General features: G+C 41.8%; 1 protein-coding gene across 1 annotated transcript in view; it reads right to left on the bottom strand.

Annotated features, from left to right (window-relative positions):
* Window positions 1-1,670: 1,670 nt before the first annotated feature.
* The window catches only part of LOC311135227 (receptor-type tyrosine-protein phosphatase zeta-like), a 69,025-nt gene continuing 57,893 nt past the window's right edge, over window positions 1,671-12,802 (bottom strand). Inside the window, exons 14-30 of the mRNA XM_084169166.1 lie at window positions 10,973-11,064; window positions 10,641-10,726; window positions 9,880-9,900; window positions 9,591-9,687; window positions 9,420-9,502; window positions 9,138-9,272; window positions 8,835-8,969; window positions 8,442-8,605; window positions 7,916-8,051; window positions 7,476-7,622; window positions 6,504-6,597; window positions 5,828-5,904; window positions 5,359-5,505; window positions 5,105-5,257; window positions 3,377-3,519; window positions 2,699-2,834; window positions 1,671-2,586 (exon numbers count right to left, since the gene is read on the bottom strand). Coding sequence (XP_084025292.1) covers window positions 2,443-2,586; window positions 2,699-2,834; window positions 3,377-3,519; window positions 5,105-5,257; window positions 5,359-5,505; window positions 5,828-5,904; window positions 6,504-6,597; window positions 7,476-7,622; window positions 7,916-8,051; window positions 8,442-8,605; window positions 8,835-8,969; window positions 9,138-9,272; window positions 9,420-9,502; window positions 9,591-9,687; window positions 9,880-9,900; window positions 10,641-10,726; window positions 10,973-11,064 — 1,990 coding nt within the window. The 3' untranslated portion in view covers window positions 1,671-2,442. The remainder of the gene's footprint in view (window positions 2,587-2,698; window positions 2,835-3,376; window positions 3,520-5,104; window positions 5,258-5,358; window positions 5,506-5,827; window positions 5,905-6,503; window positions 6,598-7,475; window positions 7,623-7,915; window positions 8,052-8,441; window positions 8,606-8,834; window positions 8,970-9,137; window positions 9,273-9,419; window positions 9,503-9,590; window positions 9,688-9,879; window positions 9,901-10,640; window positions 10,727-10,972; window positions 11,065-12,802) is intronic.

Below are 12,802 nucleotides of genomic sequence, written 5' to 3'. Positions count from 1 at the left end.
GAGGCAGTGATACTTTCTTTAAAGTCTCACTGCCTCCTTCTCACAAATGATCCCCAAAATATAAAAATTAAATAAAGTTGGTTCAACACAGTTGCGGGTCATTTTGACCCTAGGACAACGGGAGGGTTAAGGTACATTACCACCACCAACTGGACTGGAGTTTGGACCTCAGTTCATTTTTCTATCACCCACATGGTATATACTCCTAAAAACCAATGAGGAGATGGGAGAGGCGGGACTTGCAGCGTGTCAAGCGTCACAAATAGAACCAAGTTCTGTAATAACCACACATATTCAACTGCCAATTTACCGTTAGTTCCCTTCAGTTGGTATAGCCTACATTATCATTTAATTGCATTGTTTCGTTTATTTTCATTTGCTTCCTCTGTAAACACCGTCATGGCTGTGTGGTTGTTGCTGAGGCTCATTAGTAACAGTTGATAATATATAAATAAAGGCTAACTAAATTGTTATGGAGCGGAGCGCAGACCACGCAGTAACAGTTTGAACCTGATGCATGGTGCAATAATTGGCTGTGTCATCACACAGTTCCATGGTTAGTGCCGGCAATAGTGTACTACTAGTGTACACTATTCTCCCTATTATAATTCTATGTACACAAATCTTTCAACATTACCATGGGTTTTCTTTCTTTTGTGAATGAAGGCTCTCCAAACCAGTTTTTTATGATTCATAAATACTTTCCTGAACCTAAATAATCTAAAAGATCAAAGTATTTTTAAATATACCAATTGGTGCTGAAACGGAGATGAATATGCATATATTTAGATGGACTTCTTTAATTGATTCCTAATATTCAGAACCCGTTCTCTCAACATATTCCAGTGACTCTGTAGACAAAATTTCAACTAAAAGGTACACCATATTTAAAGGGATGGCTTAAGATAAATGTACTGAAAACTCTATTGAATGAGAACTCCACAAGAAAATCTGTTGGCCAGCAAGTGGGAGGGTTTTCAGCGGTTGAATGAAATGTATTCAGAGCGTGCAAGGTAGCCACACCTGCAGAGCGTGTTACACGACTGAATAAGGTAAGCCTGAATACCAAATACTGAGAAGTGCACAGCAAAGGCATGCATAGGAAAGGCATACATTCCTATGTCGGAATCAGGCCCATGGTGAAGACTGTCAAAAAATCCATTAACAATAAGAACTATCTGGTTGAAAGGTCAGTTTACATTTTAGTTTATTGTTATCTGTTCATCTTATTAATAGTATAGTGTCAAGGACAGTGCAAATGCATTCACTCATTACTATACTTTTTTCCTTTATTGTAATGTATTTTTATGGAGATTACATATTTCCATTAGTGTTGAGGACAGCTCATACCTTGGGTTGATTGTTAAGGCTTAGCCCAGCTGCCTTACTTGGAAATGATCATGCATAATAATTATCTGCTGAACAATTTGATGGGGTCAGATGAACTGTGTTGAGGCACTAATAACATACTGTATATTCACAATGCACCTGACCTGAGGGCATGATGCCCCCACGCCTCAGGCTGTATAGTGATAGCATCCAGGTCAATCTAAAGTTACACCCATTATGGAACAGTTTATCTTTAATGTTACTGTGCACCCACAGGTCTAGATTGATCTTCATTGTAGTAAATAAAAATGGACAGACCACTCCAAAAGCGCCTTCCTTGGTTTTCTTTCACTTTTTTAATCCTATGTCTAATCATCCAGCAAAGTTTCATGTACAGCTAAAAAGTGTCAGTACCCCAAGCTTCATATTTAGTCCATTACAAAATAAAGAACACTAGCTATAACATTAAAACATAACAAAAATGCTTTGACTAAGTTATTTGAATGCAGCCATACATTGAAAATTGACTAAAAAACTGTAGTAAAATATAAAAATCTAGAAGTATAAATAGAAATTTGGTCCATTGTCTTGGTTGCTATAATATTATTTACATATTAGATGTATTATTTCATGCCATTGTGCATTTTTTACTTAAAAAGCTCACCGTTGCTACAAACAAAAATAGTATTTACATTGTCTAGATGGAAGAATGAGTTGCTCAATGCATTGACTCTACAAAAAATAGGCTAACATAATATGTTGTTTAATGTAAAAGTTGCGGGGTTTTTTTATAGCTTCCTGCCAATAAATACGAAAGTTTAGGGAAAACAGTTAGTGAAGCAAATATCTCAAGACGGCAGTATCGACAAAACATCGGAAAGGTAATCTACAATTGTATGAACGCCGTTAGAAGTACAAGATGAATATACAAAGGCACACATTACAAGGTCGTACGGTATCATGTCCACCGGTCAGGAAACTGCCATTCAAAGACGGAGAACAGAAGAGGAGAAAAAAGGGAGGTGAAAAAGGCAAAGCTGCTGTCTTTAAAAACTGAACACAGTGAGACAGGCAAGAGTCCATACTGGCAAGTTAGGGGCCCCATTGCCATGGTTACACCAGGGACTCAAGGCTCTCGGCTGAGCTGACAGGGCCCCCTGGGACTGTTCCGTTGTTGTCAGAGGACTGGAGCGTCCTCTCGTCCTCCTGTGTGCCAACCAGGCTCAGCATGGCTTTGTACAGGAACTGGTACTGCTCCTGAATGACAGAGAAATAGAGAAACTGTGCTGTTGAAGAGAGAATGTTTCAACACAAAATGGCTGCTGTGCATCACTCAGGTACAGTCAGTCGGTGCTTCAGATTGACTTACTACATCAGTGAAGGTCCCGGGCCTCATGAGGTTGGTCATCTTGGCCACCTGGTACACGTCCATAGAGCTCTCCAACTCTAGTTGGAGCACCAGAGTAGACAGGGCACAGAAGGTTCCCGCAGTAACACCGCCAACCCTGCAAAATCAGACCGCCGCTGTGAAGTGCCTTTAAAACTGACCTAATTTCTGGACATATTAGCCAGGGGCTAAGCCAGCTTTAGATACTTTGGGCTAATTCCAAGACATATTTGGAAAATGTTACAAACTGGAGCATAGAGCACTAATCCTGTAAGTATTTACTGAACCTTTACAGTATTTACAGTAAAACCCAGGATTGAGCGCCATAAAATAGTATTGAGACAGGATTGTATAAATAGGCCTGGATCAGTGCAGCATTTTAGTTCCAAGAAATATTAAGAGTATTGGAAATGTGGACATATCTTCTTATCCTCTTAGGTTAAGGTCTCAGAGTGGATCATCTTGAATCTATTACCAGTGGCCAAAATAAAAAAGAGAAGGGAAAAAAGGGATTCAGGGGTTTTGAGCCTGGTTCCAGATGGGTGAGATTTTGACATTTGGGACTATTCCATTGGTTCCAGGTCTTGAAAATGGTTTAGAGTGGACATCATTACCTTATTTCACAGATAAATAATCAATCAGTAAATCAATAGGTCTTACTCGTCATGGACCACCATGGGGCCCTCCTTGGAGGAGCTCTCCTCCCTCACCAGACTGAGCAGTTCAAAGTTGCTGCTGATGGGGCTGTCTGGGTTGGGCCAGCGCGGCGCCCGGTAGTGCCTCACCTCCAGAACATAGTCATCCTGGCCCAGAGGGGGACAATAACACACAATCAGAGAGAGTGAGAGATAGAGAGAGTGTGTGAAAGAGAGAGCGAGAGTGTGTGTGTGTGTTGAAAGTGGTCCAGTGATTGGAGGTACAGATGGTTGAGTGAAAACTGTGTGAAAAATAACAGCTGTGCTCCATTGAGGTGTGGGGAACGTGTATTGAATTCTATTTTCACTCTTCATTTGGTTTCACCATGGGCCAAGATCCAGGGAAATATGAGCAGAACAACTCCTAAATGGAAAAATCAAGTTGCTATATATTCCCTCTGTGTAACAATAAACAGTGGTTTAATGTTTTTTGGGTATAGACACAGTGATAACATTTGCTGAGCACTAGCGACTGGTCCATAGCGACTGGTCCATAGCGACTGGTCTTTTCTATAAGGCTGTTATTTTGGGCTGATCCCACAGTGTGTGGCTGATCTTCCTCTCCAATGTAGTTAGTGTATTCTAAGTACACTACCAGTCAAAAGTTTGGACACACCTACTCATTCAAGGGTTTTTTCTTTATTTTTTACAATATTTTACATTGTAGAATAATAGTGAAGACATCAAAACTATGAAATAACACATATGGAATCATGTAGTAACCAAAAAAGTGTTAAACAAATCAAAACATATGTTGTATTTGAGATTCTTTAAATAGCCACCCTTTGCCTTGATGACAGCTTTGCACACTCTTGGCATTCTCTCAACCAGCTTCATGAGGTAGTCACCTGGAATGCATTTCAATTAACAGGTGTGCCTTCTTAAAAGTTAATTTGTGGAATTTATTTTGATCCAATCACTTGTGTTGTGACAAGGTAGGGGGGGTATACATAAGATAGCCCTATTTGGTAAAAGACCAAGTCCATATTATGGTAAGAAGACTTCAAATAAGCAAAGAGAAACGACAGTCCATCATTACTTTAAGACATGAAGGTCAGTCAATACGGAACATTTCAAGAACTTTGAAAGTTTCTTCAAGTGCAGTCGCAAAAACCATCAAGCGCTATGATGAAACTGGCTCTCATGAGGACCGCCACAGGAATGGAAGCTTCTGTGTAAGGGCTATTTGACCAAGAAGGAGAGTGATGGAGTGTTGCATCAGATGACCTGGCCTCCACAATCCCCCGACCTCAACCCAATTGTGATGGTTTGGGATGAGTTGGACGACAGAGTGAAGGAAAAGCAGCCAAAAAGTGCTCAGCATATGTGGGAACTCCTTCAAGACTGTTGGAAAAACATTCCAGGTGAAGCTGGTTGAGAGAATGCCAAGAGTGTGCAACGCTGTCTTCAAGGCTAAGGGTGGCTATTTGAAGAATCTCAAATCTGAAATATATTTTGATTTGTTTAACACTGTTTTGGTTACCACATGATTCCATTTGTGTTATTTTATAGTTTTGATGTCTTCACTATTATTCTACAATGTAAAAAATATAAAAAATAAAGAAAAACCCTTGAATGAGTAGGTGTGTCCAAACTTTTGACTGGTAGTGTTGCTGATCATGCTATTGTGACTGATCTGTGTGAGATCAAGCTGATCTCCCTGGTCTTATTGATCTCCCTCAGCTGATCTCACCTGTGTAGCCTCCAGGACGTAGTCCTGCACCACCAGCATCTCCTCGTTGGCCAGACACACTTGGTTCTTGCTCCGCAGGGTCACTGTGAACGCCTCACAGCTGATTGGCTGCTCCTTGCGGGGCCAGTACACGTATGGCTCCTCCCCCTCTGCCTGAGAATACAGAAAGATGTGATAAGGACTTTCTATTTGAGGCACAAAATGGATGCCTGCACACATCAGCAGTTTTGTGTCCAGGACAGATAGATACCCACCAGGCTTGGTGTTCCCGGTGTTCCTGGTGTTCCCGGCAGTGTGATGATGACCTGAGCGTTGTGATCCCAGATCATCCTCCAGAAGTCTGTCACCGTGCCGGCCAGTGGGTTCTGGGTCACGATGAACTCAGTGCTCTGCCGGTACCCCTGGGGAACACAACCGGTGGTATAAACAGTCAGACAATTTAGACAGGTAACCAAAAGTGGAATTTACTGAAAATGTGTTACTTCTATGTGGTAAGTATCTGCATCTTAGTGGAGGCTGCTGAGGGTAGGATGGCTCATAATAATGGCTGGAATGGAGTATTATGACTGGAATGGAGTAAATGGAATGGTATGAAACACATAAAAAACATACGTTTGATACCATTCCATTGACTTCATTCCAGCCATTATTATGAGCCGTCCTCCCGTCAGCAGCCTCCACTGCTGCATCTGATTATTTTATGTAGAATGGTTGGGTTCTTACCGTGAGGTATGAGGCGTTGATGTAATCTGATGTAGTTTCTCCCACCACCGTAGACAGACACACCCGCGACCTTTCAACTGGAGACAAAGCCACACAATGTTAAACTTCCTCATGAGGTATAGAGAATGTAATTTTGTATAATATTAATATTAGAATGATTAGCTTTATTAAAGCAGTATTACTTAACCATAACTACTGCTTATATACACAACATGATTTTGTCACACACATTTGCCTTACATCAAACAAGAGCAAAACGGTGCCCCAAGGTTTATGTTCTCAAATAACTTTTTTACTTCTTTTTTATAACAGTTTTAGTTGAGGGGTTCAAGTGTGGGGGAATTTTGCTAAATGTTCTATTGAAAGTGACAATGTTGAGGCCGGGTGCGGTCTCATTGTCTACACACTGTTAAAGGGATTTTACATTTTTATGTCTCTGCGTCCAGTATGAAGGAAGTTTGAGGTAGTTTCGTGAGCCAATGCTAACTAGCTTATCGCAAAAAACTGGAAGTCTTTGCGCTAACGCTAGCTAGCATTAGCTCGCAAAACTACCTCTAACTTCCTTCATACTGGATGCAGAAACATAAAAATGGTATCCACACATTCATCTGACTCTGGAGAAGTAGATACATTGCCAAAACTGTTCAATGTATGAACAAACCTGTCTGGAACTCACCAGGTATTAAAGAGGAGTTTCTGTTCTTCTCTCTGTTGCACTCTTTAAGGGCGGCCGAGTAGTCACACTGTTTGGCATTGGACTGGGATATCAGCTGTAATCACATTGAGTACGGTTACATGCACACAATAATCGGATTATTGTGAATAGTCAGATTCATATAATAGTTTGATTTAAACGTTTACATGTTTTCGAAGAAGAACGATTTCCCTAATAATCCTGTTTACATAAACACATATGAAATCAGACTACCTGATGTGACTTTGATAAATGCAGAAGATCGCCAATCTAAATAAATGTTCTACCACAGAGACCATGTTATTTTTGGGAAGCCTATTTGATTCTGAGTTCGGACATTTAAAGTTTGTATGTGAAAATTATTTCTAAGATGCATACTTTCGGTTTTTCAGAACTCACTTCACTCGTGCGAAAGAGGGAAGCTTCACTCACGCTGCTGGTGCTAGCACACGTGCAGATCAAATACACCAATGGAACTCCGATTAAGCTGCTTACATGTCCTAATCATTTGAAAGATTGCTCAGAAAACCAGGTGTTTTAATAGGCGTATACTTACTTCGATTATGACCTTACTCCGATTAAGATAAGCAGAGTAAGGTGTTTAATGCCATATTTGTCTTACTGCCATAATCTGTTTAATATTGAATTATTAGTATGCATGTAAATGTACTCAGTGGCACCAAGTGACAGATTAACTGTTAGTATTTAAACATCTGCCAGCGGTTGCAACTGCTCTTTTCAAAGGACAAAGAAAGACAATTGATGTGAAAAAAAAACTACAACTGTCTTTAAACCCCTTAGACACATTTTCCTTCAAATGTATGTTTTACTTTTAGTTACGCCCTTTATGTCCTACTGGAGTTCTTATGGAAAGTTTACCAGTTGTAAATTTTTCTGTAATGCAAATACTTGCTCTATGACTTGTTATAAGCTGTTATAAGCATGTGTCTTTACCTTAAACTGTTTCTCCAGCTGTGTCCTGCCAGAGGGCCCTGGGGTCAGAAGGTCATTGACGTAGCTGTGGATGAGGCTGGAGGAAACCTCCGTCTCCTTGCCCAAGATGGCCTCCACCAGGGCGTCGTGGATGAACACATACTGCTCCTGAACGCACAGGGAAAGTAGGGGTTGAAGGCCTTAGCTGGGTGTTGTCATTCATACGGTTCTGGCAAGGTAACAGGACAACTGATCATAGTAGATCTACTGTTTTCTTGTTGGTATACATTTACGTATTTACGTCATTTATGTATCAGATCCCAGGTATCAGACCTGGGATCAAAAAGTATTCTTTCAAATACTTTAGAAGCATTTATTTGAGCTTTTCTGGCGCAATGGCACCAATGGAAAAGTACCAAAAGTGCAACCCCCCCCCACCACCCATCTGGCTGAGCTCTCACCTCTGTCTGAACTAGGTAGTTCCTCTGTGTGCGGATGTGTTTGAGGAAGCCCATGATGTTGACAGTGCCCTCTTCTTTGATCTGCTTCAGCATGCTATCCAACACTATGTAGGTGCCAGTCCTGCCTACGCCCGCACTGGAAACACACGTAGAGGTACACAACTTAGTTTACATTTAAGTGCCACATTTCAATGGAGAATTGTGAAGAAGTTGGATAGAGCAATGTTCTTATATAGATTCTGAATCCTGGTATTTTGAAATAATGTTCCATGTTGATCTTCTCAGCTGGAATAGGTGAAAGCAGCCACGGAATGCATGTTAAGAGATTGCATTTAATGGAGGATCATGTCCATTCTATTCTATTGCTATGCCAGTAAGAATGTAAATGTACTTCCTAAATTGAATCATTCACATATAGTAGATGACCCATTTTTTCTTGACTGAATTGAATTAGTAATTTTGGTTTGAAAAAAGGGCATTGACCTCAAAGCTATTCTATACATTCTGCAAATCTATGGCTTCCTACCTGCAGTGTACTACGACAGGCCCCATGTCATTTGTCCTGGCTTTGGAGGACTTCTGGACGAAGGTGAGCACGGGGAGGGTGTACTCAGGCACACCCATGTCTGGCCACTGGGTGTAGTGGTACTGTGTCACGGTCCGCTCGTTAATCCGCCCCTTCAGTGAACCCTGGGGTTGATGGGAGGAAACAGGAAGTGGTGAACAGGATGAGACACAAAATGACTGTCAATTTGACACTTCGGATTTGTGAGTTCCATAAGAAATTTCCAGAAACTAAAGTTCTAATGATGTAGCGCTTCAACTGGCTTGTAGGGTAGGTGCAACCAAAGTAGATACATGTGAGGAAGTAGAGTTGAAACTATTACTGGTGAATGAGGTAAATAGTGTGGCCTCTAACCTTTTGGACCTTGGTGTTCCTGAGGGTGAAAGTTCTCTGGGTGTAGTGGGCCAGAACCTTGCTGCTCTTCACCGTCACCAGGAAACCACCATACTCATCCTGGCTCTCCAGGGGCCAGTACTGGTCACACTTCCTCTGAGAGACACAACGAAACACTTTAGAATACTTAGAATAAGCATGAATAAACTATTTATAAACTATTACTAAATATGTATAAGTATTACAACATTGCAATACTTCAGCATTTATAACATATATCATAAAGCACATGCATAAGCAGTTATAATGTCCCCGGTCTCTCACCCGTCCCTTCTCCACCAGGTTGGTAATCATGATGATAACGCCCACGTTCTGCTCCCACACCATCCTCCAGAAGTCCTCGGTGCTGGACTTGAGAGGGCCCTGGGCCGCAATGTAGGCCCTGGACTTATTGAAACCCTGCGGAGGGAAGGGAGGGAGGGGAAGGTAAAGAGAAAGAGAGTGAACAACAGATTAGCTACTGACACATCAACAAGACATTTGCCCTTCTAACACTACTAACATCTGATGTTATTGTGCAGATAGAAATGCAACAAAATGGATTACGTCAACGTAGTTTGCGTTAATGTAATCTCCACTCTTCCCATCTTTGTCAGCCTGGGTTGAGAGTCTTACTCGGCTGTGGTCATCTAGGAGTAGAGGAGGAAAGAGATAAGCTGGGTGCATTCAAGAATGTATGTGTGTGTACATGTGTTTGAAGGTGCATGTTTGACTTACAGGCCAGGATATTGATGTATCGGTTCTTGTTCTTGTTGTCTGGATGGTTGGAGCCGTCTGTGGTGATACCCAGGTCCACCGTGCACACTTGCACCTCCTAAAAAAACACATGACCTTTATCACTCCACCCCTAACATCCCACCATCCTCCATTACTACGCAGCCGAACACAAATGTGTCATCATGCATGGCAAAAACGTCAACATGGGCAGCTGGAAATGTGACAAACATCTACACAAAATTACTACAGAAATAATCGACTCAAAAGAGAAAAGGGAGACACAGCTTACCTCGTAACACTCTTTCAATATCTAATGGGGGGGGGGGGGGGGGGGGGGTGAGAATGCAAAAAGCACAGCAATGAAATGTCATGACACACAGTGAGCAAAAAAGTCCAAATAAATAACAAGAAAACGGTTTATGGGCAAATCTCAACTTAAAGACACTGTTCATGCGATAAACAGGGCTTCGAAAGTGGCTTTCAGATTCACTCCATGTACCATGTTAATGTCCTTGTATCAGCTTTGACTTACAAACCTATTTTTGTGTTATTGACAACATCTACACATGTATGCATTTACACAGCACTGATAAAATGCCAAGCTGGATTTAATATGGTAAGCAATGGTAAATATCCAGTTTAACCTATCTTAACTTGAGCCAGAGAAACATCCAAATCCATGCATGCAGTGTAGAATATGATACATTTATAAGGCTCAGTGGTAAGGACAACAGACATGGCTCCTCAGAGGAATCTGGGCCTGTAGCATGTAGCATGAGAGAGAGTGTGAGTTTGAATGGCCATCACAGTGCATAGCCTACTGCCCCATAAGGTTTCTGCATGCTGACCTTAAAATAATGACAGCCACCGTGTAACATCGCAAACGACACATAACAGTTTCGCAAGATGGATACATACAGAAAATCTTAATTAACAACAGGTAGACAGCTGAATTGAAACATGTAACCAATAAATACTAGTTGTTTTTGTCATAAACTATATCCTGTGAGAGATCTGAGGGAGCAAAGGGTACAGAATGTGACAGCACACCTCAAACTCCCGGGAGAATGCGTTGGTGTCGTGGAGCTCCTTTACGTGCTTGACAAACTGCTTCAACGTAAGGGCTTCATGTTCATCTAAAAGCAGAGAGCAAAGGTTATTGATATGATCAACAAAAGTCCTTTATCAGAATGAAAGTTTGAAACTTCATACTCCGGCAGAAGCAGTTGTTGAGTGAGGTAGTGTTAATGACAGAGGTAGGCTTGATGAAAATGGAGAGCATAAACAGATGGAGAGGACACCTGTCCACGTGGCTCTGTGCTATTTAACACTTTTATCTCTGTGTGTTGCGTGAGAGTGTGCTCGTCTCAGAGGATGGTTACCTGTAGCTGTATGCATGGGTGTGGGTGGAACAGATATGACTCTGGGGGATGTGTTGTCCTCTATATAGAAATGGGCAGTCTGGAAACACTTTCTGTGGAAACAAATGTACGATGACATAAGTCAACAATACACTTGTAGAACTGCAAGTGTTGCCAGTTTCTTCTGTCTCTGTGACCAATTGCCATTGCTATTGCACTTTTTGTCCCAAAGATATATAGTTTTTTTCCATCTCATCTAACGCAAAAGAGGTATTTGTATGCGTTGTTCTCGTTTGGTGAAAATGTTGTAAAAGATTCTGTGACAAAAACAATAATAATATTGGTGTTATGATTGAGTAAAATGTAATAAAAAGACAATAACTGTAGATATATTTTTGAGATGTAAAAAGATCACGCTCAGAGACAAGAACAGCCTAAAAACACTTTTGTTGTTGTGTTTTTTAAGATACAAAGACAACCACAGATGTTGGAGAACACATGGTAATCTGTCCGTAACACAGAAAAAAATATCCTTCTTATCTCGGACACGTTTTTAACAGGATCACGCATGCGTTTCTTTCTGATGAGCCTGTGTTCAGCTACCCAAAAATGGACATCACCACACAGATTACTCTGGACGACAAAACCAGCAAAGAGATGTCTCCAGTAGATAACATGTGTGCGTTTCTAAAAGACGTCCCCACTTTGCTAAACCCAAGTGCACAGCTGTGGGGTGGCCAAATGAACACCATGTCACCAGGGGAAGTACAAGGACGCGACACGGAGGGGATTACTGCAATTTAGCCTCGCGCCACTCATCTTACAAGACGCTGACACGACGCCTTCATGTCGGACATAATGAGGCGCAGGCCCTTTCCCCCTCCTACCCCACCCGAGGCCCTGTTCCCCAACCACTGGACGACCCTGAGCCACAAGCTCAACACTCTACACTCTGAGTGGGGTACATCTCTCAGCTTTAATCCCTCAGCAGCACCAAGATTACTACAGGTTTAACATGAAAATACAATAACAGAAAACATGAACAATATGTCACGTCTCCAGCCCAGTGGATGAGAAATATACAGTCTTATGCGGCTAAAGTGTTTACATTTTTGAAAGCGTGTCCTTGATTGGATTGCAGAAGTTGGTTATTTTATTGTGCGACTGGTCAGTTTGCCACCACAGCGAAAATAAGTATTTTTCTATGATCTCACAGTATGGACAAAATGTATTCATACCTAGAGACGCGCAACTCTGAATGCTGGCAGTTATGTGTAAGTGAACCTACCCAAACACAGCAAAGCTCATGTGAAAAGTCAGACATCAAATCGAAGCCCTAGTGAAGATATTGGATGTGTCATGGGGAAGTGTGTGAGAGTGAGAATGAGATTGGGCCCGTGCCACAGAAGATGAGGCCTCCCAGTGAGACAGACAAATATGAGGTTCTTAAGGTCAACCCCCTCCCCCTTTGCCACCACCCGCTTCACTCCACCCGTGCCCCCTGATGTCTGGGGACCAACCAGACCCACTCCTCGGCGACAGATGAATAACAATATGACAGGTATCAGCCCTGGGGCAATTCCCCACAGCTGTCCCATAGGGAGGAGGCTTACTGGTGCCAGTGTGTGTGGAGCCTATCAATGCAGAAAGGAAGCTGTTGTTCATGTCGCTTAGCTGTCCGATTATACAGATGATGCTTGGGGTCAGGGGGGTCAGTGGGGAATCGATGGGAGAGGATTTCTCAACATTTTTAATTTTTTAATTTAACCTTTATTTAACTAGGCAAGTCAGTTAAGAACAAATTCTTATTTACAATGACGGCCTACACCGGCTAAACCCAGACGACGCTGG

This window comes from Coregonus lavaretus (assembly GCF_964263955.1).
Source record: "Coregonus lavaretus genome assembly, chromosome: 9".
NCBI lineage: Eukaryota > Metazoa > Chordata > Actinopteri > Salmoniformes > Salmonidae > Coregonus > Coregonus lavaretus.
The sequence above is the reverse complement of the archived record's forward strand: the minus strand, read 5'-3'. Positions and strand labels throughout refer to the sequence as shown.